Source organism: Acipenser ruthenus, chromosome 7 (genome assembly GCF_902713425.1).
Source record: "Acipenser ruthenus chromosome 7, fAciRut3.2 maternal haplotype, whole genome shotgun sequence".
NCBI lineage: Eukaryota > Metazoa > Chordata > Actinopteri > Acipenseriformes > Acipenseridae > Acipenser > Acipenser ruthenus.
The window spans coordinates 2,091,422-2,119,391 of NC_081195.1; the positions used below are offsets into that span (position 1 = coordinate 2,091,422).

Genomic DNA, 27,970 nt, shown 5'->3' on the forward strand with positions numbered 1-27,970 from the left:
CGGATAAACAGAACAAGATGAAGTAGGACCCTCTGGTGTATGATACGAACATACATATATATCGTTAGGAATCATGCAATCGCAAATCCATTATTGTTATCCATATCTTGGTTTGGACAGCATTTATTTCATGTCTTGGTTCACTTTCAAAAACTACAAATCCCACAATGTACGCATGCGTATGCTTAATGCGCCCCTTCGTTTTATTCCAAACGTCATTACGGCTAAACGTCGTTTCCAGGTAAGCAGATTGATCCCGTCTGTGTGCATCGATAAGAAACTTCTTGTGGAGGTTTGTTTTGATTGAATCGCAATATTAATGCAATTTATAAATAACAACGTACATTATATACATTACTATATATTGTAATACTTATACGTTACGATCATTCATTCTATCGCAATGTATTTATTCTAAAACGAGATGGATTGTGGAATTCATTTATGGGTTACTATTTTGCAAAATCTGTATACACTGTGAACGGCACGACATTGGAAATGTTGCATATTCTTGTATGTTTTATTTATTTCGTTTACCATATATTATTAATTAGCACTTGTTTTGTTACGACATAAGACGTAAAGTAACTTGCACTAATGATGTAAAAGAAGGTAAAAAGACATTTGTTGTAATCAGATTTTTAATATTCATATATATTATCATACTCTGGGTGGTGTTAGATTATCATGGTCTGGGTGGTGTTAGATTATCATGGTCTGGGTGGTGTTAGATTATCATGGTCTGGGTGGTGTTAGATTATCATGGTCTGGGTGGTGTTAGATTATCATGGTCTGGGTGGTGTTAGATTATCATACTCTGGGTGGTGTTAGATTATCATGGTCTGGGTGGTGTTAGATTATCATGGTCTGGGTGGTGTTAGATTATCATGGTCTGGGTGGTGTTAGATTATCATGGTCTGGGTGGTGTTAGATTATCATGGTCTGGGTGGTGTTAGATTATCATGGTCTGGGTGGTGTTAGATTATCATGGTCTGGGTGGTGTTAGATTATCATGGTCTGGGTGGTGTTAGATTATCATACTCTGGGTGGTGTTAGCTTGTCATGGTCTGGGTGGTGTTAGATTATCATGGTCTGGGTGGTGTTAGATTATCATGGTCTGGGTGGTGTTAGATTATCATGGTCTGGGTGGTGTTAGCTTGTCATGGTCTGGGTGGTGTTAGATTATCATGGTCTGGGTGGTGTTAGATTATCATACTCTGGGTGGTGTTAGATTATCATGGTCTGGGTGGTGTTAGATTATCATGGTCTGGGTGGTGTTAGATTATCATGGTCTGGGTGGTGTTAGATTATCATGGTCTGGGTGGTGTTAGATTATCATGGTCTGGGTGGTGTTAGATTATCATGGTCTGGGTGGTGTTAGATTATCATGGTCCGGGTGGTGTTAGATTATCATGGTCTGGGTGGTGTTAGACTATCATGGTCTGGGTGGTGTTAGATTATCATGGTCTGGGTGGTGTTAGATTATCATGGTCTGGGTGGTGTTAGATTATCGTACTCTGGGTGGTGTTAGATTATCGTACTCTGGGTGGTGTTAGATTATCATAGTCTGGGTGGTGTTAGATTATCATAGTCTGGATGGTGTTAGATTATCATGGACTGGGTGGTGTTAGTTTGTCATGGTCTGGGTGGTGTTAGACTATCATGGTCTGGGTGGTGTTAGATTATCATGGTCTGGGTGGTGTTAGATTATCATGGTCTGGGTGGTGTTAGATTATCATGGCCCGGGTGGTGTTAGATTGTCATGGTCTGGGTGGTGTTAAATTGTCATACTCTGGGTGGTGTTAGATTATCATGGTCCGGGTGGTGTTAGATTATCATGGTCTGGGTGGTGTTAGATTATCATGGTCTGGGTGGTGTTAAATTATCATGGTCTGGGTGGTGTTAGCTTGTTATGGTCTGGGTGGTGTTAGCTTGTCATGGTCTGGGTGGTGTTATATTATCATGGTCTGGGTGGTGTTAGATTATCATGGTCTGGGTGGTGTTAGATTATCATACTCTGGGTGGTGTTAGATTATCATGGTCTGGGTGGTGTTAGATTATCATGGTCTGGGTGGTGTTAGATTATCATGGTCTGGGTGGTGTTAGATTATCAAACTCCGGGTGGTGTTAGATTATCATGGTCTGGGTGGTGTTAGATTATCATGGTCTGGGTGGTGTTAGATTATCATACTCTGGGTGGTGTTAGATTATCATACTCTGGGTGGTGTTAGATTATCATAGTCTGGATGGTGTTAGATTATCATGGTCTGGGTGGTGTTAGTTTGTCATGGTCTGGGTGGTGTTAGACTATCATGGTCTGGGTGGTGTTAGATTATCATGGTCTGGGTGGTGTTAGATTATCATGGTCTGGGTGGTGTTAGTTTATCATGGTCCGGGTGGTGTTAGATTATCATGGTCTGGGTGGTGTTAGATTATCATGGTCTGGGTGGTGTTAAATTATCATGGTCTGGGTGGTGTTAGCTTGTCATGGTCTGGGTGGTGTTAGCTTGTCATGGTCTGGGTGGTGTTAGATTAACATGGTCTGGGTGGTGTTAGATTATCATGGTCTGGGTGGTGTTAGATTATCATGGTCTGGGTGGTGTTAGATTATCATGGTCTGGGTGGTGTTAGATTATCATGGTCTGGGTGGTGTTAGATTATCATGGTCTGGGTGGTGTTAGATTATCATGGTCCGGGTGGTGTTAGATTATCATGGTCTGGGTGGTGTTAGACTATCATGGTCTGGGTGGTGTTAGATTATCATGGTCTGGGTGGTGTTAGATTATCATGGTCTGGGTGGTGTTAGATTATCGTACTCTGGGTGGTGTTAGATTATCGTACTCTGGGTGGTGTTAGATTATCATAGTCTGGGTGGTGTTAGATTATCATAGTCTGGATGGTGTTAGATTATCATGGACTGGGTGGTGTTAGTTTGTCATGGTCTGGGTGGTGTTAGACTATCATGGTCTGGGTGGTGTTAGATTATCATGGTCTGGGTGGTGTTAGATTATCATGGTCTGGGTGGTGTTAGATTATCATGGCCCGGGTGGTGTTAGATTGTCATGGTCTGGGTGGTGTTAAATTGTCATACTCTGGGTGGTGTTAGATTATCATGGTCCGGGTGGTGTTAGATTATCATGGTCTGGGTGGTGTTAGATTATCATGGTCTGGGTGGTGTTAAATTATCATGGTCTGGGTGGTGTTAGCTTGTTATGGTCTGGGTGGTGTTAGCTTGTCATGGTCTGGGTGGTGTTATATTATCATGGTCTGGGTGGTGTTAGATTATCATGGTCTGGGTGGTGTTAGATTATCATACTCTGGGTGGTGTTAGATTATCATGGTCTGGGTGGTGTTAGATTATCATGGTCTGGGTGGTGTTAGATTATCATGGTCTGGGTGGTGTTAGATTATCAAACTCCGGGTGGTGTTAGATTATCATGGTCTGGGTGGTGTTAGATTATCATGGTCTGGGTGGTGTTAGATTATCATACTCTGGGTGGTGTTAGATTATCATACTCTGGGTGGTGTTAGATTATCATAGTCTGGGTGGTGTTAGATTATCATGGTCTGGGTGGTGTTAGTTTGTCATGGTCTGGGTGGTGTTAGACTATCATGGTCTGGGTGGTGTTAGATTATCATGGTCTGGGTGGTGTTAGATTATCATGGTCTGGGTGGTGTTAGTTTATCATGGTCCGGGTGGTGTTAGATTATCATGGTCTGGGTGGTGTTAGATTATCATGGTCTGGGTGGTGTTAAATTATCATGGTCTGGGTGGTGTTAGCTTGTCATGGTCTGGGTGGTGTTAGCTTGTCATGGTCTGGGTGGTGTTAGATTAACATGGTCTGGGTGGTGTTAGATTATCATGGTCTGGGTGGTGTTAGATTATCATACTCTGGGTGGTGTTAGATTATCATGGTCTGGGTGGTGTTAGATTATCATGGTCTGGGTGGTGTTAGATTATCATACTCTGGGTGGTGTTAGATTATCATGGTCTGGGTGGTGTTAGATTATCATGGTCTGGGTGGTGTTAGATTATCATGGTCTGGGTGGTGTTAGACTATCATAGTCTGGGTGGTGTTAGCTTGTCATGGTCTGGGTGGTGTTAGATTATCATGGTCTGGGTGGTGTTAGATTATCATGGTCTGGGTGGTGTTAGATTATCATGGTCTGGGTGGTGTTAAATTATCATAGTCTGGGTGGTGTTGTATTATCATGGTCTGGGTGGTGTTAGCTTGTCATGGTCTGGGTGGTGTTAGATTATCATACTCTGGGTGGTGTTAGCTTGTCATGGTCTGGGTGGTGTTAGATTATCATGGTCTGGGTGGTGTTAGATTATCATGGTCTGGTTGGTGTTAGATTATCATACTCTGGGTGGTGTTAGATTATCATGGTCTGGGTGGTGTTAGATTATCATGGTCTGGGTGGTGTTAGATTATCATACTCTGGGTGGTGTTAGCTTGTCATGGTCTGGGTGGTGTTAGATTATCATGGTCTGGGTGGTGTTAGATTATCATGGTCTGGGTGGTGTTAGATTATCATGGTCTGGGTGGTGTTAGATTATCATAGTCTGGGTGGTGTTAGATTATCATGGTCTGGGTGGTGTTAGATTATCATACTCTGGGTGGTGTTAGCTTATCATACTCTGGGTGGTGTTAGCTTGTCATGGTCTGGGTGGTGTTAGATTATCATGGTCTGGGTGGTGTTAGATTATCATGGTCTGGGTGGTGTTAGATTGTCATGGTCTGGGTGGTGTTAGATTATCATGGTCTGGGTGGTGTTAAATTATCATAGTCTGGGTGGTGTTAGATTATCATGGTCTGGGTGGTGTTAGATTATCATGGTCTGGGTGGTGTTAGATTATCATGGTCTGGGTGGTGTTAGACTATCATGGTCTGGGTGGTGTTATATTATCATGGTCTGGGTGGTGTTATCTTGTCATGGTCTGGGTGGTGTTAGATTATCATGGTCTGGGTGGTGTTAGATTATCATACTCTGGGTGGTTTTAGATTATCATAGTCTGGGTGGTGTTAGATTATCATGGTCTGAGTGGTGTTAGCTTGTCATGGTCTGGGTGGTGTTAGATTATCATGGTCTGGGTGGTGTTAGATTATCATGGTCTGGGTGGTGTTAGATGATCATACTCTGGGTGGTGTTAGCTTGTCATGGTCTGGGTGGTGTTAGATTATCATGGTCTGGGTGGTGTTAGATTATCATGGTCTGGGTGGTGTTAGATTATCATGGTCTGGGTGGTGTTAGATTATCATGGTCTGGGTGGTGTTAGCTTGTCATGGTCTGGGTGGTGTTAGATTATCATGGTCTGGGTGGTGTTAGATTATCATGGTCTGGGTGGTGTTAGATTATCATACTCTGGGTGGTGTTAGATTATCATAGTCTGGGTGGTGTTAGATTGTCATGGTCTGGGTGGTGTTAGATTATCATACTCTGGGTGGTGTTAGCTTGTCATGGTCTGGGTGGTGTTAGATTATCATGGTCTGGGTGGTGTTAGATTATCATGGTCTGGGTGGTGTTAGATTATCATGGTCTGGGTGGTGTTAGATTATCATGGTCTGGGTGGTGTTAGATTATCATGGTCTGGGTGGTGTTAGCTTGTCATGGTCTGGGTGGTGTTAGCTTGTCATGGTCTGGGTGGTGTTAGATTATCATACTCTGGGTGGTGTTAGACTATCATGGTCTGGGTGGTGTTAGCTTGTCATGGTCTGGGTGGTGTTAGTTTGTCATGGTCTGGGTGGTGTTAGATTATCATGGTCTGGGTGGTGTTAGATTATCATGGTCTGGGTGGTGTTAGATTATCATGGTCTGGGTGGTGTTAGATTATCATGGTCTGGGTGGTGTTAGCTTGTCATGGTCTGGGTGGTGTTAGATTATCATGGTCTGGGTGGTGTTAGATTATCATGGTCTGGGTGGTGTTAGATTATCATACTCTGGGTGGTGTTAGCTTGTCATGGTCTGGGTGGTGTTAGATTATCATGGTCTGGGTGGTGTTAGATTATCATACTCTGGGTGGTGTTAGCTTGTCATGGTCTGGGTGGTGTTAGATTATCATGGTCTGGGTGGTGTTAGATTATCATGGTCTGGGTGGTGTTAGCTTGTCATGGTCTGGGTGGTGTTAGATTATCATGGTCTGGGTGGTGTTAGATTATCATGGTCTGGGTGGTGTTAGCTTGTCATGGTCTGGGTGGTGTTAGATTATCATGGTCTGGGTGGTGTTAGCTTGTCATGGTCTGGGTGGTGTTAGATTATCATGGTCTGGGTGGTGTTAGATTATCATGGTCTGGGTGGTGTTAGATTATCATACTCTGGGTGGTGTTAGATTATCATGGTCTGGGTGGTGTTAGATTATCATACTCTGGGTGGTGTTAGCTTGTCATGGTCTGGGTGGTGTTAGATTATCATGGTCTGGGTGGTGTTAGATTATCATACTCTGGGTGGTGTTAGCTTGTCATGGTCTGGGTGGTGTTAGATTATCATGGTCTGGGTGGTGTTAGATTATCATGGTCTGGGTGGTGTTAGCTTGTCATGGTCTGGGTGGTGTTAGATTATCATGGTCTGGGTGGTGTTAGATTATCATGGTCTGGGTGGTGTTAGCTTGTCATGGTCTGGGTGGTGTTAGATTATCATGGTCTGGGTGGTGTTAGCTTGTCATGGTCTGGGTGGTGTTAGATTATCATGGTCTGGGTGGTGTTAGATTATCATGGTCTGGGTGGTGTTAGATTATCATACTCTGGGTGGTGTTAGATTATCATGGTCTGGGTGGTGTTAGATTATCATACTCTGGGTGGTGTTAGCTTGTCATGGTCTGGGTGGTGTTAGATTATCATACTCTGGGTGGTGTTAGATTATCATGGTCTGGGTGGTGTTAGATTATCATGGTCTGGGTGGTGTTAGATTATCATGGTCTGGGTGGTGTTAGATTATCATACTCTGGGTGGTGTTAGCTTGTCATGGTCTGGGTGGTGTTAGCTTGTCATGGTCTGGGTGGTGTTAGATTATCATGGTCTGGGTGGTGTTAGATTATCATGGTCTGGGTGGTGTTATATTATCATAGTCTGGGTGGTGTTTGGTGGTGGTGGTGGTACTACCAGTGCTACTTATATAAAATGAAGAATTTAACTTGCTTGATTTGGAAAGCTTCAATATGCCATGAGAGGTGAAGCCGACGTTTCGAGAAGTTCTTCCCCAACAAGGTATCAATTATTTTGATATTTTTTGAAAAGTACTTTAAGAATACTGTATTTTGAATTCCATTAATATAAATACAAGTAGTGTACAGTAGTATAGCCCCATGCTTTTGTTCTATTACTAGAAGTTAACGTGGGCAGTGACATCATGCTGTTTTCCTGTGCTATCCTCTTGAGCAGGATACATAGTGAATATAATTCAATTTGAGGTTATACGGCTTTCATTTCTGAACTGTACTCAGTGTAGAGTTGTGTATGCAACTTGCAACCATCATTTAAGATAAATTAGTGTTTGTGTGTGTTACACTCTCAGCTTTGAATGGCCAACTTTATACAAATTATGAACCGTTATTATTTTATAGTACAAATATCTGAATATTTAAACACTGTTTGAAATGTAATCATGTAACAGAGTTTATAAACGATAGTATAAAAAGACGCATCAATGGCACACGTAATAAATAACACACATTCTTTCTATAATTGGTCATTTTGATGCCGTTTCAGGTTTATTTTTTACTGCAAAGAGATTTTGTTACTGTCATCATTTTCAATATTATGGAATATTTTTAAAGACTTTTGAAACATGAAAATTCCATGTTCGTCCCAGCTCTGAATTGAAATGGCCTTGCTGTATCTTGAGAAAACCTGTACATGTTACTGACCCTTGATCAGTTGTTGTTTTTAGAAAATATGGTATGAGGATGCAGTCTGGTAGATGCTGTGTTGTTGGGATAATGCCAGATACAGTATAAGTACACAGAGGAGTTTTCCTTGTAGTCAGTGTTATATCTGTATATAATTGATGTCAAGTTTATTTATGCTGTATAGTATTAATGGGAAAAAAAAACACCATGTACCAAAATGTAGGGGCCTATGTCTTGTTTTGTAATTTGACCTTTTTGTGTAAGTTTATAAAGGGAACATTCCTCAAGAACTTAATTTGTTGCATGTTCATATGGTAACTGTATTAAAACCAATCTGGTGAAACAGCTAACACTAATAAAATGTGTTTTATTTTTAAGTCATTGGTGTTTTACATGTTTATTTTTCATAAATGACATTAGACCCATTGAATAATTACAATACAATACTGTTATTTAATTCACCTGATACATATCATTTACTAAAGAACTAATTCATCCCATGGGTTATGTCATTACTCATTGCTGATTAAAAGAGACCCCATCAATTAAACTGTAATTATTTTAATGTTACACTTCTCTAAAGTTTTGCAGTACTGAAGTGTGGTTAAAGTCAGTAAACCATGCTCTTCTGTAAAGAATGGATAAGTGACTGTGAATAGCATTCAAGATCCCACACTCAAATTCCACAACAAGATTTATCAGAGATTAGTTTCAGATTTGGAATGACAGACCAGCTTTTCTGGTATGGTGCTGAGAATGTGGGGAACAGTGTAAAAGGAAGCAAACATTCCTATTATATTGTTGATGTGACAATTTCTTTGTTTTATTACATTTTCTTTAGAATTAGTCTGTACAGCAACTCTTAGAAGTTTGATGTTAGCAACCCACAATGGTTGTGTTCAATGCCTTTTGATTGCTTACTGTCTCACAAGAATACCAGGCAAGTGAATGGACTGTTATTAGCTCCACCTTTCACTTGCTTTTGGCCATTTTGATATAAGAGGCAGTTCCACAGGGGTACTCAAGTGCTAAGTAAGCATGTTGCTTAAGTGTAGTCTGTCCTAAGGCTTGATCCGGTGCCCAGACTTGCATGTAACTTCTGTAGCTCACCTCAACATTCCTTACACTAATTTGCCACAAGAAAAATTGATTGAATAAGAGGCAGCATCTTTTAAATAATGTACTTTCTAAGAGCACAGTATGAAATATGAATGCTGCTAATGTAGTAGTTTACAGTGTCTAATACTTCCAGCTTACTGTATATTTCAGCTTTAATGACAGTCTTGGCTTGGAATTTTTTTATTTTTTTATTTTAAACGGTATAATCCAGCAGATACATTTGCATTACCCCTTTCATGCAGAGTAGCAGTACATTTTCAGAATGTTTTGGGTCGGAAACTTCTACAAGTCTCTACTCAGATAACTCGGCCTACGTCTCAGTTGATTAACACAAACTTTTTATTTTCCCTTTGCTATTACCTTGATAAGAGAGACGTGTGCAGATTGTTTGGAACGCATCAATCTAATCACTGACCTTAGCTGTAAACCAAGCCATAAAAAGTACACACTGAAAGTTCTCAATGGTCAAGATTAAAATGCTTCTAATCACAATAGGTTGCAGTCTTATTAGCAATATAGCAAGACGTGAAACTTAACAGAGAGTTTATTTTTATTTATCCAATACATCATTGACGCCAAATTCTTCCAGGACCGGGTTGTCCCCATCCTAAAAGCTTTGTTTAATGACTGCACTCCTTATTTCCTTAGGACAGCTCTCTATGGAGGATGTGCACACTATGGTGCTTTGTAAACCCAAGCTGCTCCCTTTTAAATCAGTGAACCTAGAAAAGCTGGAGAAAATGCAGCAGGAAGCACAGGAAACAATTCGTCAGCAGGAAATGGCTGTGAAAGAGTAGCAGCGACAAGACCTGCTACTAGCTTGCAGGGTCAACACCTACTGCCATACCCAACCCACAGTAGGAATGCCCATTCTGCGCAGATATGTGGTTATCTGTGTAAGGTGGAGACAATCGTAAAATATTAGTAGTAAATAATAAAATGCACAAGTCTGACATGTTTGAATGAATCTTACATTTTTTTCTCATCCTTTTTTTTTATAAAAAAGGGGGTGAGGGAGGATGAGTGTTAGCAAGTACAGTAGTAGTCAACCTGAAAAGCTGTTGATGGGTTTTGTAAGAAACTGCTCCATTTACAACAATCCTGAAGATTATAGCCAATGGCTAGTGTAAAAAATGAATTTCAGATGTCAGGTTTGTAATTGTTTGCCAAATATATCTCCAGTGAAAAAGAACTGTAAACAATAATCAAAGCATTATTGGAGCAAAGAAATCCTTCTCCTAAAAGGGTGAACCTTGGAAGTAAAATTCTCTTAACAAACCTCGACATACGTGTATATCTGAAAACCAAGATTGGCCATTTAAAAACATGTCATGAATGATTAGTGAACACATTTTGGGATAACGGCATTTACGGAATCCTAGATCTAAAACATAATGGGTCACCCACTTGAAAAGAGATTAGAGTTCAAAGATATGCCAGGAGAGGGCACCATTTACTTACTACTGATCACCAAGGGTCCATTTTAGAAATCCTATCAAAAGGAAAAGTTGGTATTTATGAACTTCTGAAAATACGGAGCCCTCCCACTTGGAATCTTTATTTAAATTATGGAAATGATTTGAATTTGAATTTTTCACCCAGTAATGCATATCCTGGTAACTGTTAAATATTGAATTCTGTAATGTCTTACTCTGTACATGTAATTAAATAATTGTTACACATAGATTTAATAGGTTTTTGATGATGTTGACTCGCAGTTACTATTGGAGGAAGCAAAGTGTCCAAGAAAGACATAAATCTTGTTAAACATAAAAAGTACAAATAAAACATGAAACTTCATAGAAATTTTATTTCTTGACATTGACACTGAGCAATACCATAGTTCCATTTCACTTTCCAGCTTATTTTAAAATACAAAAATAGATGTTCCCAACACCATTTTCTGAGTTATCCCATCTAAACGATAAATGGTTTATTTTACTCTGAAAAATGTTTTTCTTTTTTTTTTGTGCCATTTAAAATTTCCAACTACAGTGTATTTGTATTGTCAAACAAAGATTTTTTTTTTTCTCTTAAGCACAGCATATGAACAATAGCAGCCAACAAGGGGGGGTTGGTCTGTACTATACAGCACAAAACATTAGCCCTAATATAAAGCTTTATACACAAACCAGTGGTTCATACAAACACAGTGCTGTCAGGAAAATGAGCGGCAGTGAGACGGCAATACAAAACATGGAATGACTATGCAAATGAAGGTGTGGCACTTTCAACAGGGTTAGCTTATTTCAAAAGTGTGCTTTTAAAAACCCCAGCCCCAAAGAAAAAATAAAAAGTGCCTTTTTGGTTCCCCTTTTTCATGGTTTACATTCTATAGGCTTTACAAGTAATGTTTTGTATCTAAACTGTGCCACCATGAATAGGAACAGCTTAAAGTAGCTCCAAGGGTTCATGTACAACTGGCACAGAGGCTTCTGCCGTTTCTCTTCAGTAGCTTTCAAGTTTAAGGCGTCCACCATCTCCTTCACTTACAAACCTTTTACGTCCCCTAAAAAACGAGAGTGATTCGATTTACATTTGATCATGCAGTTCTTAAATGGTGCAAACATTAGTAAAATACAAGATTAGTTTCTGTCTATTACACCAGAGGGAAAATACAACTACTATACATGCAGATTAATATGCTCACGGTATTTTGCTTAGAATGCACAAAAGTAAAACTAAAATCTTTGTTCATGTCTCACAGTGAAGAAAAAAAAAAAAACCTGAGGCTGTTTAACATCTTACGTTGCTTGTTATCATATAATACATTAAGTGGAGTACTGTATGTACAACTCACTACACAAAAGTTATATACATGTCTTTGCAACAGTTTGACAACCTCTTCGAGATTAACAATTGCAATGTGTTTTGGGTTTGAAACAGGGCAGGCAAATTCTACAGATAGGGAATAGTTAGTTGCAATGAGGGAACCAGTATGGCTACATGCACTCTGTAACACCTGCAGTTAAGATACATGAAATTACCTAATGATGTGTTTGGTGGTGGTGGTAGCTTATGCCTCCTAATACAATGAAGCTACATCCCAGTACCCAGAAGTAATCTCACCTGCATGGGCAAAGGTCCCTCAGTTTTTTGTTGATCACACCTGCGTTGAAGCTCTGTTCCACAAATTGCTCCAGCACAGAATAGGCATGTGGCACATCTATGTTAATTTCTGGAATTTCCATGTAAACTCTTTCAAAACCCTGAAATAGAACATTTCATGGCTGAAAAATAAACGCTTCACAAAGAACAGCATCCACTGATCTCATTCAACAAGAATAGCTGATGTATTATTTATTTTCTTTTTTAAAACAGATGCCGCTCTTACCCTTCTCATTTGGTCTACAGTAATGACAGAGGACTCCCACAGAAATTTCAGCAGCTGCAGCACCATTTTAAATGTGGTTTCTCCAGTGGATTCCAAAACCATGACCACTGCCTAAAAACAAAATCAGACACTGTAGCACTACTTCTGATTCAAAATGCAGCAATATTAAAGCCTAGAATGCAGGGCCATTACCCAACACTGGTCACTATATATTATGTGCATTTCTCTTAGATTACATGTCCAATAGTGCAATCACTGGTCTGGTTTGTTCACCAAGAACTGAGATTAGAGGAGTTGCACTGCAATACGGAACCTATAAATACCTTCAATAACTTTTCCAAAACGCACACTGCTTTAATAAAGGGAACCATGCTGAAGCATACCTGCAGAGAGGCATTCTTTACAGTTGTGCTGATGGTTTTTGCAGTGGTTTGGAATAAGGAAACTGTCAAAACAGGACAGTCGCTGGAGCCTCATACTGTGCTGTTAGCTTGGAGAATACAAGCATGTTGAGCCATTCCTACCTCATAGATAAACTCATGGTAAAAATGTGGCACTTCTAGTTCCTGCAGACACCTCTCTGCTTCTGCTACATCGCCTGACAGCAGGTACTCCTTCAGCAATAGGTTAATCTGATAGAAAACATGGATCCAGTTAAAAGGAAAGCTTTATATTCTGGTATGCCAACATGGGACTGATGCAATTACATTGGGATACATCACAAAAAAAGTCAGTCATATACACCATAAGAAATTTGACAATTAGGATAAGCAGGGCAGGTTTCTTACCTCTTTGATTAACTGTTTGACAGGTCGCTGACCTCCTCCTGTTCCCCACAGTCCTCCCTTACTCATTTTTAAGAGTACTGCTGCCCTATCCAAAGCAGCTCTGCAAAAACACACCACTGAAGTTATGGAATGTATGTTGAGAGAACACAGAGGAACTGATCAAACATTATTAGTACAATTTCTACAATATACAAATATTGAATGCTTAGAAGGGAATGTTTTAAAGATTTAAAACAGCAGGGCTTTTAGACTACTGTTTAAATAAATTGCATACAATACACAGACAAATGGGTGTTGTGGGGAAGCAATGCATAATATAAAGCTACAAGTAGAAGCTATGGCTAGGATTTGTTCTGCAAGTGAATCTTCTAACACTTCCAGCAAAGTTGACAAATACAAACCCTTACCTGGCATGGTCACAGTCCACTTTCCCTTTGTAGCTCTCAATGTAATCCCTGGATAGAATCTTATCCCCAACTGCCCGCGCAATGAACTGACCAACAAGCTACAATGGAGAAGAAAGGGGTTCAGTGGCTCAGTGACCCAACTTAATTCAGATATTTTAAATATGCATTCCAATTCTAACTAGCATTGGATTGTATTTTCATTTTACTCCTGCTTTAAAAGGACAATTCAGTTTCTACACAATTGTTGTTAAGATACAAAAGCTATTTGGAGTGTGTGGTATTTACTCTGAACAGAATCTCAAAAACTACACATTGAACAAAGCTAGGGTAGTGAATGACACTGGGGAGGAGAGACAGAGAAAGAAAAAGCTGGCCTGGTCATTTTGCTGGAAACAATACTCATACCCAACAGCTTTTGTTTCTGTGCAGATTCTGTAAAAGTAATGAACTCATGCTCACCTAACCAGGACTAAGCTAGCAGTGTTTGCTCATGAAAACTCTTCCTACGCTGAGCTTGCAGTTTGCTCATGTAGAAACAATAGGGAGAGCTCTCCCATCTCTGCTGGTGAAAGAAATGAGCTGAAATGTATCTCTAACAAGCAGCAGCATAGCAACAACAGTTCTGTTTATTTGAGGCCATACCACAAGAGCTTCCTGTTGTTACTTTCCTTACGGCTGACGAGAAGGGAGGAGGGAGGGGAAAAAAAAATAAAAAAATCCATCAAATCATTGTCTTGCTTTCATTGCTCCTGGTTTTAAAAAATGCTTCCGCTGTTTACATCAAAAAGGACAAACCTATCCGTGTTAATAAGCAAAGCTAGTGGTTGAGGGATAAACACATTTTTTAGGGGTAAAGTGGCTATTTATCTACTCAGGGATACCAAGACATTTAGTAGCAAGTGTAAAAATGTGAGGTGTGCATATAAAGAATGTTTTAACCAAGTTTCATTCGATAAGCGTCTCTCGAAACATAGCCTTGTCACCAGTGTTGATAACACTTACACAATGTCAACCTGGCCCACAAGCCACATCCTGAGCAGAGATGTCCACCCAGATGGAAGCAGAGGCCGTGTTTACCTGTGGTGCCCCTGGAGTGTCGAGGACCAGCTCTGGCAGCTCCCTCAGGAGCCTGTCAAACGATTTCTCCACATCAGCTGTGCTCAACAGCTTCCCACACAGGTCAGTCAGGAGCCTGGATGTCAGCTCTCGGTGGCTCGCTTTAGCCTCCAGTGCAAGAGATACTGCCAACATTGGCACGTCACTTTTCATTTCACCCAGGTTCAGTTCACTCAGCAGCTCCTGAAAAATGAAACTCACACCATTCAGGATGTTAGTCAAGACTATAGAGGGTTTTTAAAACTGGATCTTCATGGTTTTATTACAATAAGCAATTCCATCCTCTAGAACAGTCTGGCTCAGCTATCAGATGCAGTGAAGCCAGCCTACATTTCTCCACAGGTTTATTAGTGTAGTGAGATGTCAAAAGCGAATTATGGGATCCTACCTGGTTAAGTTAAAGATAGCTGGTTAGGGGGAAGGATAAAGATGGCAACAAAGTGTCCTTTGAAAAACAAATGAATTATTGTTTCTATGGAGTAACTAGTTTAAAATCCAAAAAATATTGTGTTACACGTCCCCAGGTGTTGCTACAACTGTTTAAATAACGTACCTGTAATTTCTCTTTTCATTGTTAACATCCTCACAACTTTTTACACTTATAACTTTAACATGTGTTTCTAAAGCTCTTCAGTGCACTGACATTGTAAGGATTATTGCCCATATTGTCAAACAGGTAATACAGCAATAACAATCCATGATGTGGATTTAAATTGCTCTTGCTGCAGTGATTCAGAGGACAGATCTCAGCTCCCAGTGCACCAGAGTGGCCATTTTGAAAAGAGCTTTGAAACAGACTTTAAACTTGTAAGTGTAAAAAGGATGTTAACAATCAATGAAAAGAGAAATTACAGGTACGTTATTTAAACAGCTGTAGCAACACATGGGGAAGTTTTAAATGTTTTAAATGTATACTGCTTTGCTGGTTACAATCTTTAAGGCATTACAGTGGCATTAATTTACCGCAACTTCATTTGTGTCTCCGTGTTCAAAGTATTCCTGGACAATCGGTGTCACAGTCTTCTCAAAGACTCCTTCATCCAAGGGTAAGACGACAGTTTCATATACACAGTTTTCCTGTAAAAACACAAACACTCTTAAATTTCTCATTTATTTTGCCACATGAACAGCTTAACACCATTCTCCTTCCCTTATCCCAGTTCATCAGGAAATGCACATCTGTTAACTTTTCGTCCCATGTGTAGTGAGGTCCCAAAACATTAAATCCAATTAAAGAGCTGTTTGCTCCCAAAACAAGTGTTCCTGGGGGACAGTCATACTTCACAGTCAAGTCTTGGAACTGCTCGTCTATCAAAACTAAAACAAATGAATAGAATTATTTAACAAATGTTTCAACTAGACTAAGTCTAAACATTTGTCAAACAATTTTTACTACTTTTAGTATTGCTACATAAGTCATAATCCAGTGTTAAACCTGGCCTGACATCAAAAATATGTTGTCTGTTGCCATAGACAGAAGAATTTACTGAGCTAAGATTTTGACAGCCTGTGAACTGACAGGAGTAAACATGTTTTTATTTTATTGTAGTTCAATATGGAAAACACACATGCAAAAACATGGAAACGGTGCTCTCAAACACTGTCCAGAGCTAGTTGCACAAGATTAGGCATGGCTGCTGTAGTTACAGCTCTCACGGCAGCCAGAGAAAGTAAACCTGAACATTATCTCGTAATAAACTGCTATCAGACTTTCACTTCAACAGACTGCGATGTACTATTAATCCCGCACAAGTCAACATGCTTGCTGATGTGGCCACCAGTTCCTCTGACAAGTTGTTTGAAAACATTTCAGTAAATAACATCTAAAATGAGCAGTTTTTCACTTTACAGACTGAAGAGCTATAAACAATACAGATATGTGTTTATTCACTCCATACATGAACAATTGCATTAGCTCATCTGGCACAAGCAGTGCATCTACCTGGTCCTCATCATAATTGGGATCCTTGACATCGATTTCTTCAAGATCATACACCTCACCAGGAGAGCCCCAAACCCCTTTACCTCCTGCTCCACCTGAGGAAGGGAAATGGAGTTATGAAATGAACGATGCAATACCGGTAAAATGACAACAAAAATAATACATGGATTGAGAATGCTGTGAATTTGGCACATGAGGACAGCTTGTTAACCATGTGGATTGGGGTTTGAAAACATTTACTGTGCATTTGTGACAGTAATTCTAGACAGCAGAACTCCAGTCTGTGACAAATTATCATCCCTATCCCATCCCTATCAATTACTCTACAGTATGCCACATTTTTATAAATGAGCTCTGGTCCACACTTACGGCTCTACATAACCGTCTCTTTATTACAGTTATAAAAGTTACTTGGGTAAAATTACAAGCTTGAAAAACAAACAACCACATGGACTTGCTGAGAATGGAGAGGGTCAGTGGCTTCCCACTGCCACAGAAGAGTCTGGACAGCTTAAGAAACAGAGACACCTCTACCTCAAGTGCCATAGATCATTTATTGGAAATGATTAGCAGCCAACCTGCTCAATAATTGTGTTTTTTTTTAATTTTATTTGTTACATTTTAGAAATTGAGAAAGAAATAATCAGGGTGTCATTCTTCACTATTGAGCTACCAAAGAGAGGTTTGTCAAAAAATCGACTTCTAAGTGTGGATTTAAATACAACCTGCACAGTAAGAAAAAAAGAGAGGCATACTGGACGTTGTAGATCAAACCCAGTTAATGTCAAGAATCCTTCAAGAAGTTTTTTTAAGATTTGGTTTGTACGTTACATTAGACAGACCTTTTTTTGTTCCTGTGAAGTGAAGAATGCCCAACAGGTAACGATTTGATTTACAGTACAACCCTAATTTTCTAACGAGGCTTTTTCATTTCTATTTAAGAAGCAAGCACTCGATTTTGTCTCCACAGATAGTCCAATGCAATGCACCAACTTGTTTTCATTGGGGCATATGAATAGAGTAACAGCTATTATAAATGCCAGTTAAATCTTTCTGTGAGATAGTAAGCCCATGCATGGGGCCCCATAATGTTGCAACTGGAAAGACTTGAGCAGCTACAGAGATACCCAGAGTGATACTCGGCAGTCTCGTGTCACATAAGCGGTTTGACAAAGATCAACCCTGATTGTGAACGCTACCCATCATGAACACACAGGGTGAGACTGAAGAACCCCTTCATGAGACGGAGTACCTTTCTTCGGCAGACCTCTCCCTTTCCTAGACCGGGACTTTCTGTCCAGCAGCTTTCCCTTGGGGCTGGTGGGAGGGACGAGAACAGCTCGGAGGCTCTCCCCGTTATCGCTGAGGGAGTCCCCCCGCCCCGAGTCTCGAGACGAGTTCTTCCTGAGGCGTCTCTTTGCTTTGGCCTTCACCCGAGCCTCATGGATGGTGGATGAGGTTGCTGTGGTCCAGCTCCCATTGATCTCGTTGTCAATGTTCAGGGTTTCCACCTTTTCATCATCGCTAGAGAGCAAGGAGCTGCTCAAAGGATTGTTTTCTGAAATAGGAGGAGAAAGAGAGCCTTGAAAGAGGTCACCTGACAGGATACTAGTTAGAGACATCACATGAGGTGGAAAATAAATAAATACATACTAAAGCTCACTACCCTGCTAACATTTGAAATGTGATCTGTGTAAGGTAATGGCTTCAGACACCACAATTGGTGATGACTACAGCCTTAAAAGTTACTGCACCACATATATAGGATTTATATTGGCACATGTGCTACATAGTACTTTGCACCTAATAAATCTAGTTTAAAAAAACTGTTAATTTATGTCAAATTAATTACAGGGGATTAAAATACATAGGATATGACAAATTATTGTTTATTGTTAAAACCAATTAATATAATAATAATAATAATAATAATAATAAGTGCAATCAAGCAGTAGAATAGTGCTCTTTTGTGTTTTGAATAAGCCCTTCTCCTGATATATGCAAGTGTAAAGTGTTGCATACACTCAAGGTTTGAGTAAACACAATCACACAAGTAGGTGTAGATTGTACCGATACAATCGCACACAAAACAGCTTGTTCTGGATGCATGGAGCTCTTATTGTCCTGATGGTAACACAATGGAATGTCAGCAGCTAATCAGGAAGCAGGAAATTTCCCAAGCCATTTTACAACCAGCTACCCAACTGCGACTCTATCCCCTCCACAAGTATGAATAGCTATATGATGAATTGTATGCCAATACAAATCCTAAAATCTGACAGCGTACAGCAAAGTATTTTCATTGCCATGAAATGTGCAATAATTATAAAAGCAATCAACTCCATTTTGCCAAAACACTGAACTACATCAAAAGAGAACTGGATGCATATGTGAATTCATTGTTCTGTTTAATGTAGACAGCTTTGTGGCATCCTGTCACAACTACCGCAATCAAACATTGTTATCTTTTCTAAATGACAGTGAATTTCACAACTGCTTTTTTTTCTTAATAAAAAGGAGCCTTTAACTTTAAAATTGACAGCAAGTACAGTACAGCAGCATAGTCCTGGAAGTGATTAACAGCCTTTGAAGTACAGGACTTACTTTGAATTCTGATTAAAGTATGACGGTGTGTCACAAAGACGGCCAGAGTGAGTTGCGTCAGACCAGAAAGGAATTCAAACACAGACGGTGGTGATGATGAGCTGAGTGCAATGGCTGCACTCAGCGTTTATTAACAAATAAAAAGGTTTTAAACGGTACACAAAACACAGGACACGGCACTTGACGCCAAAATAAACAGACAGACAAAACGACTAAACACTTAACAAACGGTGCACGGAGACAAACAAACACGGTGAGTACAAAACACTTATAATTATTCTTATCACTTATTTTAACTCCTTTCTCTCTCACCCGTTCTCCTCTTCCGAACACCCAACCCCGACTGCATGCTACGTGTCTCTATATATACTGTTGTGCTGGGATTCAATTACTAATTAATTACTCACTTGAATCCCAGCACGTGAATTCATTACGTGAAACCCCGTGCTCGCATATTATATTTTAAATGCACGTGCGTGATGTGCAATCCCGTGCCTAAATACAAATATACAATTTAAACACACGTGAAACACAGACCCGTTTATATCCCGTGTACCAATCTATACACCAACATTAACATACGCACGCATATATACAACACAGAACACACAAATGCACACAGGGGCGGGGCACTTTGCCACACGGTGCCACCACCTAAAACAGGTGCATCTGTGGGGACACATTCTAGAACACAGCCCTGGAGATCAGACTGAACGGCAGGGTCTATCTTCAATTAACCTCCTAGCTGTCTCAACCTCACAGGTGTGTTTAGCACCCTTTTGCAAATTACCAAAAAAGTTGCAAGAGTAACTCACCAGCATCAATATGGACCAATGAAACCAAACATATGAACTAAAAGGCTATCGGTGCACACTTTAACCTGTGTGTGTGTGTGTGTGTGTGTGTGTGTGTATATATATACTATTGAGGATAAGCTTTTTTTAAATACAATCACTTATGAAAAGTGACTGTATGTTGCCCAAACTAGAACATAATTGGTTAAGAAAGTTCATTATTAGCTAAATGCTGAAAATATTTCAAATTGCATGCAAGGAAAATGGTACTAACATAGCAATAACCAAGACAGAAGATGTGGTTGACTTACCTACAAGGTTATCATTAAGCCACGCCTGACATTCTGTTGCCATGTTTTATTGTGAGTCTGCTGCAAAAGAACCGAGAATGGAACTAAATATACGCCTCTCCTGGCCTAAAAGAATAGAAGGAACATCAATATCTGTTAAATTGCGCACTTTTTTTTTTGTTAAATGAGAACAAATCTTCTAACTGCATCTCTAAAGTTGCCTATCGCCCGTGCCAGGGACATGCCCCTACATGCATCACGTACTGGTGGCCATGCATCCTTATTACCAAATTCAATATAGTTTCTGATGTCGGCGAACTTTATTTAAACTTACAGTAATCAGTGAATCTACCTCTTTATACTGTACGTACAAAACAATTTTGTATTACGTTTTTTTTTTTTTTTTTTTTTTTAGCAATTAAGAACCAACACAAAACCATGCGGTTTTACGTTATCTAATTTTGACACTGCTGTAGTAAAAAATATAACACCAATAGCCCAACCATACGAGTTCTTCTGGCACTTTCTATATTCAATTCAATGCAACGCCGGGCAAAGGCAGCCAACAACAGCAGCGTTTAAGCTCGAGCTCAGCCATTATGTTTAAAGCTAGTTACGATACTATAACCAGAACATAGTATGTTGTAAAATTAACTTTCATTTTATTAAGATACTTTCACAATAAGGTCCTTGCATAATACTTAAATACACTGTAAAATAAATAAATAAATAAATAAATAAATAAATGACTTCACCGATTGCGTTATGCAATGAAGTCTCTTATGTAATCATTCATATTAGCATTTTACATGCCTAGCAAAGTAATTCATGTACTGTTTAAATTACAAGAATAAGGTGGACCGGACGGTATGGGACGGGTAATCTACGTCATTACTACATCGCAACCTTTCTTGCAATTTTACACGAAGATGGATTTCATTGCTGCAAGTTCGTTTATTTAAAAGCTGATGGTTTTACTCTTAAAAGTACACCCTTTAGTTCTTGCATATTAAGAACATAATATATCTTTACAACTCCTCAAGACAACAATACAAGACCACGATTGTTGACATTTCTAAACTTTGTTCTATGTCGCATGTTACCAAATATAAACAAACAAAATGCCAGTGCCGTAGCTAGTTACATAGGTCAAAAAAACATGCAATTAGCACAAAATACTATCTACCAAATCCAAGTACAACTGTTCAAATACAATGCAATACTTTAAACATAAGCAACGATCTTCTAACCCACCGTATGCTCTATACACCCCCTGATCTCAGCTGCAACTTGAACTCTCGTCTGTTTTTTGTTTTTCTCGACCCAGCAACAGCGTCAGGTGACTTGATCTCCTCGCAGTTTATTGGCAGCAGTTGCCAGAGGCCGAGCAGTTAACGGCCAATTGGATTAAGGTCTGAAGTTGCTTTTTTTTTAACTTCAGTGTACAATAGGTAATATAGGTGCACACACACTCAGAAACTCTGTGTTGTGTCACTTCACGGCAGCACAGCCAAAGACATCCTATTAATATATTTCTGTTACAGCACGGCACGGATGAGAGTTTCGTACGGGTCCTGGAGCTCGATGCTAAATAGATGCTGCCCCCTGCCTTGGAAGAGTAGCACTGCAGTTGTAGTGCTCGAAACATCATGTCGACAAATGTACCGTTTTAAGTATGTCGTATTTTGTGCTGCTTACTGGATACAGTAACGTATATACTGATCTATTTATGAGTTATTCATATTTGTATCCTCTTGGGTCATGATTTTTTTTATTATTTTTTTTAGGAACTGTAGAAGTTTGTGTGAGTTTTATGGAGTTTGAGAAGTTGCCCACACAGGTGGAGGGCGGAACGGGAAAAAAAAAATGCTTTTCGTGTTTAGAAAGAATGCAAACTTTAATGTTACGAATAAAACACGAAAATACTATTTCCTGGTCATTGGATGTATCGTCACTTATGTAAATTCTAATTTACACGCAATAAATTTGACAATACAATGTATCATTTTAATATTCGATAAATCCATTGGCTGTTTTCGTTGGTCCGAATCTAGACTTACAAAATATAAGCATATAGTATAACGTTTAATCTAGTTTGTGGAACTTCGTGTTTTGACCAAGACTGCACGTGTCTTATGATTAAATGTTTACAGATATTCGGGAGTATGCTGAAGAATGAAACTCTTCAGTATATTTCAAAAACAACCCCAGTCATTGCCAGACACATGAAACACTACAGACCGGGTCCATAGCAACCATGATTGGTTATTGAAAACGAGAGCTATAGTAGAAGTTTTTCTCAGACGGTTGAGATTAGCATTGAAGCAACACTGCAATAACTAATGTTGACACCAGGTGGCACTAGCGATCCATGTGACAAACAATATTTACTACCCAGTGCAAAGCTTACGCCGTTTTCCAAAAGGACAAGGCAAGTCATGTTTCAGTACGCCACATGAGCAAGTCATAATGGAAGGGCTTCTCCGTGCACACGTGCTCTTTCTTTCTGTTGGGTTGTAAAGTTGGTTTCCCGGAAGCTAAATCTCACCTGTTAGTTTTGAATAAAAGCAGTACTGCAGTATTTGTCATATTCTTTCAGAATTATTTTTGGATCCAAACACACCTGATTTTTGCACACACAAAAAAAGTATTTCCACAGAAGTCTGTTTAAAACAATTGTGGTGCTGAAGACCAAGCAAACGGTTTTATAGCAGAATGAAAAAGTTTGAGGAAAGCACTGTAAGGTTTTACACTATTTTCTGATGTCAGGGTTAACCGTTACCACTGCTGGTTGTACCATTAAACTGTAAGGAAAATAATTCAACAAATGATTTTCGATCAAAAATACTTTATATGCATAACAGAAATACTGTTGATTGAATCAATGTATACGCTTGTATCACAACACAGACGTCATGTGGAGTCAATTCAAAGAAGTGACTGACTAGTCAAACAAAAACATTACATTAAATACTATGAACATGGTAGCATTTCCACCCCCATTCCTTCCAATCAGGATGGATCCACCCTGCTATCACACACCTTCAACACACCTCCTGGTAAGGTGGGAACTCGCCCAAATCTATAATATTCTTAACCTAATCTGTTAGAAACTATTTCAAACTAGTTCTTTGTTCGTGGTGTTCTGTTTTCACACTGTGTCTCCACTCCTCCACCCATCTTGATTAAACACCTGCTAACTTTGCCACTCTGCCCAGATGCCAAGATACGAGAGACTGCAAATGTCTACTTCTTTTTTTTAGAGAAACAGGAAAATTGCAGAGTCTTGCTTAGCTAATTACATGTGCTTTAAGATGTATCAAAATATGAAAATATAAAAACTCATACAAATAATCAACTACACAATTAATACTTTATGAAGAATGTCGTCTCCTACAAAACAGACCCTGTAGACATGCTTATGAAAACACACATCAATGGATGATTTTCTTTAACATTCTGTGATGAAAAAAGTGGCCCACTCACACATCGTTTCAAAATGTTTATTGCAATCACTTTTTGGAAGAATCCACATTTAAAACGTTCAACAAATAATCAAATACAAAGCTTCACCCCTCAGTGCAATCAACTGCACAGTTCAGGGAAAAATCAAACTTTTTACAAACCCCAAAATACATAATACTTTTAAAGAAAATCCACAATAAACATTAACATAAATGGTCCAGTTCAAGCATACTTCAACAATTACAACTCTGTGTAAAAGTATTTTCCCTGAATATGTCTCTGCTTTTATCTTATTGCTGTTCTCAACAAAGTGCAGGATCCTTGCAGTTTGCAGTGGGGTACAGCAGCACAGACCCCTAGAATGAGGTGATTAGGACACCTGTAGTGGCACAAGTGCCTTCAGATTAATCAGGAAACTATGCTGTCTTCAAAGACCCCGATGCAGTTGAGGTTCCTTCACCACCTTTTGAGAAGTTTGAGTTGCTCTTAAACTGAGCAGAACCACTCAATTGCACACATCACAGGGCCTGTCTTATTATGAATTCAAGACTGCCTGGTGGAAGCACTCATTTCAACTTTTAATCTTCAATGGATTACACTGGAGGGAAACTGGATCAATTTAAAACACAAGTCAAATCATTCCCTAGTTTGGACGATTTTGGATTGAGAGGTGCCCACGTTTGGCCCCCATCTGGCACACACATAGTAGCAGATGCATAAAGATAAGAGTTTACCCTATTTTTATTTTACAGCATGCTATTTGGCAACCAGAAATGGAGAAATCAAATACATTGTTTAACCTAAAAGAATGTCAATTGTACTGCACATATGGATTGAAATTGTTTTCTATCAAGTGGAACTGTCTGGGGATTCATTCATTGAATTGTGTAGCTTTCCTGTAAGTCTCAGCTGAGTCAAACGGCACTACCCTGAATAGTTATTCTAGTATATATTTCAGCAGAGCCATACATGATTATCAGAATGCTCATAATGCCATCACCCTGTTCAGTAAAAGACCAGCAGTTTCAGTTATGACAAATAGAACAGCAAGATTGTATTTGTTTAAATGTAATTCTAAACGGATATGCCTATGTTTACCTGTGTGGCCAAATATTGTAGCTGTGCTGTGCTTTTTTACATCCATTCGACCACAGTGCAGCAATCCACTCTTTGCTCAGGTGTATGGCACAGTGGTATAGTTACACGATGAGGAATCAGGGCGACAGTGTTGTCTCACGCGAGCGCAAGCGTTAGTGTGAAAAGCTGTGTGGCTTTAGATGGTTCTCCTGGTATTAAATGCACATCAATGGAGGTGGATGGAGGTGGTCTACTGTTTCAGCAGTTCACATCCTTGAACCCCTATCCAGGATGTGGCTCATCGGTTTATGCTTCCCAATAGACACATATTTCCTTTTACCCCCTTTGCAGAATCAACAGGGCTACTTCCCTTCAAACTGTGGGACAATCCCAATGTCTTCAGCACCTGTGCTGTTCCTCTGTGCGCTTCTTATACCTTCTTCTGCTAACTGGGTCAGGTATTTCTGAAAAGACACGACAGACAAAATATTGAGGTATTTTCTCTCTGGACAAAGTGTGGGTTTGATCTAATATGCTGTGTAAGCAGTAACAACGCTGTACACAAAGCAATGCTGTGTAATTGGGGAAAAAACTACTGCATTGTGAAATATTAAAAATATGAATATATATATACATATATATATATAATGTGTGCGTGCGTGTTTGTGTAAAGAACTGTTGCTTGTAATAATCAAACCAAACAGAAATGAATGAACTGAAAACGCTGTAGTGTGTGTTTATTTACAAAGAAAACAAATTCCTAATCCAGGGTCCCCACCCCTGGTCCTGGAGAGCCCCAGTCCTGCAGGCTTTATCAGTGTCTGTGTCATCAATGGCTAAAGATTTGAAACACATGTTAATCTTGACTAATGAAGCCAATAATTGGTTCATTTAAGTAACTGAGAGCTCAGTTCATACAAAAACTAGAAGACCCTGTAGCTCTCCAGGAGCAGGGATCGAGACCCCTGTCCTAATCCTAACACGTGCTTTACACAGAGTTCTTCTCTCACTCCCACTCCCACTCCCACTCCCACGCTCCTACACAACCCACACCAAACATTCATTCCTTTGTGTGTTTCATAGGGTGTGACCCGGGGTAATTGACAACAATACATCAATCACTCAATGAAACAATTAAACACAATTTCCATCACCAGACACCCACACACACGTGCCCCCATGTGCAGAGCTTCTGCTGTGGACACACCCTATCCCTACTCTGTTACTATATATATATATATATATATAAAGCAATCTGTCACTTAAACTAAACCTCCTCTTTTGGCTGCAGCTTCCTCCTGACACAGTATTTCAAACCTACAGTGGACAAGGAACATGATGAACTCACTGGAGGTACGTCATTTCTCAACATTACCCAGCTTCTTGACAGACATGACAGCTGCTCTTGTGCATTTCGCTTTGGAATGTAATCAAATGAATGTCAGTCAGGCAGTCATGCAGGTTTCAGCAGCGTCAGGTTTTTTAGCAGAAGAAGTAATGCAGTCTGGGCACTAATGAGCAACTTAATACACCTCTGAATCCGCGGGGCTGTGTCCCTCTTTGATTGCAGGGTCTGGGAGACCACACTTCAATGCGGTTTTGCACTGCCAGCTGAATCTTTGCGTCATGTTAATCCTGAACCGCGCTGGGGATTTCATGACTCGTGCATTTTACAAACAGAATAACACATCAGATTGAGTTTCAGCAGAAGAGGATAACTTCACACTTTCCTGATACACATGTTTACTCACTGGGACTCATCTTTAACCTAAAACATAATCTGTATCACGATCAAGACCAGCATTCATTACGGTCAAACAGTCAGTGGTTATCAAGCAGTGTGGAGTAGTGGTTAGGGCTCTGGACTCTTGACTGGAGGGTCGTGGGTTCAGTCCCTGGTTGGGGACACTGCTGCTGTACCCGTGAGCAAGGTACTTTACCTAGATTGCTCCAGTAAAAACCCAACTATATAAATGGGTAATTGTATGTAAAAATAATGTGTAAAAAATAATGTAATTGTATGTAAAAATAATGTGATATCTTGTAACAATTGTAAGTCGCCCTGGATAAGAGCGTCTGCTAAGAAATAAATCATAATAATATCTACAGTGAACTTCACATCAATAAAGGCATCTCAGAGTGCTTTACAGCAAATAAAATGTGCATGAATGAGAAAGTATATACAGAGATGAGAAAATACATTAATGATTACATGAAATACAAAACATTTCATTTAAAGTAGCAACAATATGATATACCCTAGGCGATATTTAATTTAATTGATAACAATCTGTATTATAATAATTAAGACCAATCAAGAAATAACAGCACGGTAAAATCCGACACCCAGTTCACCTCATGCAGTTTCAAACTACATTACAACTGCACTGAAGAGATGGGTTTTAATAGACGTTTACATTTATTGAAACTCCCCTGATGTTTATAGGTCGTTCCATAACACTGGAGCCAGACAACTAAAGGAACGCCCGCCCAAAGTCACTCCTGTTACTGTTGTTATACAGTAATTCAGTGTGCTTACAGTATGTTTCAATGCACAAGGATACGCAAATAAGAAATAATGTTGCTAAAAATGGCCTTTTTCCTATAGAGCTTGGTGTAATTGAAAGAAATTATCCAGTGACATTAAAGCCAACTCCAAGTGATGTTACTCTCTGCTTGTGCTCCCGTTCTTTGTTTTCCGTTCACTTTAATGATTCAATGAGCGAGTCCACATATCTTTATGAAAGGACCGCGGCAGTTTAACACAATGGCACCACTGCCACGCTTGTCTGTTCAGTTGTGCTTACCTGCAGATTCTTGTAATGAACAGTACTTCTACAGTGCGTTGTTTTGGCTGTCTCCTCGCTGGTGTAAAACAGCCCACAGAGTTTGCAGTAAAACCCAGTCCTGGGCACCACAAATTCCATCCCTAAATAAACAACAGGTCAATCAAATACTGCTGCAGAGCAGGTTACAGCTCTGGCCAAAAGTTTTGCATCACCTTACAGAATTAACTCATTTTGCTTCATAAACTCAAATGAAATTTTGAAATCTAACATCAAATACTGTACTACTATTACGGCTTCCGGTAGACCTTTGTGAGATCATTTTGTAGTTTCTTTCATTACATGATCCTAAAATTCTTGGTGATGCAATACTTTTGGCCATAGCTGCATATTGAAATGAGA

At 39.6% G+C, this 27,970-nt stretch overlaps 3 protein-coding genes across 6 annotated transcripts in view; 1 reads left to right on the forward strand and 2 right to left on the reverse strand.

Annotated features, from left to right (window-relative positions):
• The first annotated feature begins 229 nt into the window (after nt 1–229).
• bbip1 (BBSome interacting protein 1) lies at nt 230–9,882 on the forward strand. The gene is given in 2 exon segments (XM_059027814.1): nt 230–292; nt 9,614–9,882. A coding segment is annotated over 1 exon segment (258 nt). The 5' UTR covers nt 230–292; nt 9,614–9,624.
• An 875-nt stretch (nt 9,883–10,757) lies between these two features.
• Nucleotides 10,758–21,637, reverse strand: LOC117415609 (programmed cell death protein 4). 3 transcript variants are annotated; one of them, XM_034026171.3, is made up of 12 exons: nt 21,495–21,637; nt 20,262–20,366; nt 17,805–18,110; nt 16,553–16,647; nt 15,574–15,687; nt 14,572–14,793; nt 13,495–13,592; nt 13,088–13,187; nt 12,824–12,931; nt 12,300–12,410; nt 12,035–12,174; nt 10,758–11,474 (listed from the first exon to the last, which is right to left on the reverse strand). In XM_034026171.3, exons 2-12 carry the CDS (start codon nt 20,302–20,304, stop codon nt 11,414–11,416), a joined length of 1,398 nt encoding a protein of 465 aa, XP_033882062.2. In that variant the 5' UTR covers nt 20,305–20,366; nt 21,495–21,637; the 3' UTR covers nt 10,758–11,413. The 3 variants fall into 3 exon arrangements, with proteins under 3 accessions (XP_033882062.2, XP_033882064.2, XP_033882063.2); XM_034026173.3 differs by having other exon boundaries at nt 20,262–20,321; nt 21,495–21,634; XM_034026172.3 differs by having other exon boundaries at nt 20,262–20,318; nt 21,495–21,630.
• A 2,095-nt stretch (nt 21,638–23,732) lies between these two features.
• Nucleotides 23,733–27,970, reverse strand: part of LOC117415646 (RNA-binding protein 20) — a 47,221-nt gene continuing 42,983 nt past the window's right edge. The window contains exons 12-13 of one of the 2 annotated variants that reach the window (XM_059026114.1): nt 27,590–27,711; nt 23,733–25,246 (exon numbers count right to left, since the gene is read on the reverse strand). In XM_059026114.1, the coding sequence (XP_058882097.1) occupies nt 25,145–25,246; nt 27,590–27,711 (224 nt within the window). In that variant the 3' untranslated portion in view covers nt 23,733–25,144. The remainder of the gene's footprint in view (nt 25,247–27,589; nt 27,712–27,970) is intronic. The other variant, XM_059026113.1, reaches the window with a different exon arrangement.

What these genes read in the sequence shown, in the direction of transcription:
- LOC117415609 (XM_034026171.3), bottom strand. Translation starts at nt 20,304, where the DNA reads ATGGCAACAGAATGTCAGGCGTGGCTTAATGATAACCTTGTAG. An exon ending in ACACTCCAGGGGCACCACAG is followed by an intron (nt 13,593 to 14,571) that starts GTAAACACGGCC and finishes TCTCCATTGTAG; the next exon opens with CTTGTTGGTCAGTTCATTGC. An exon ending in CTGTAGACCAAATGAGAAGG is followed by an intron (nt 12,175 to 12,299) that starts GTAAGAGCGGCA and finishes GTTCTATTTCAG; the next exon opens with GGTTTTGAAAGAGTTTACAT.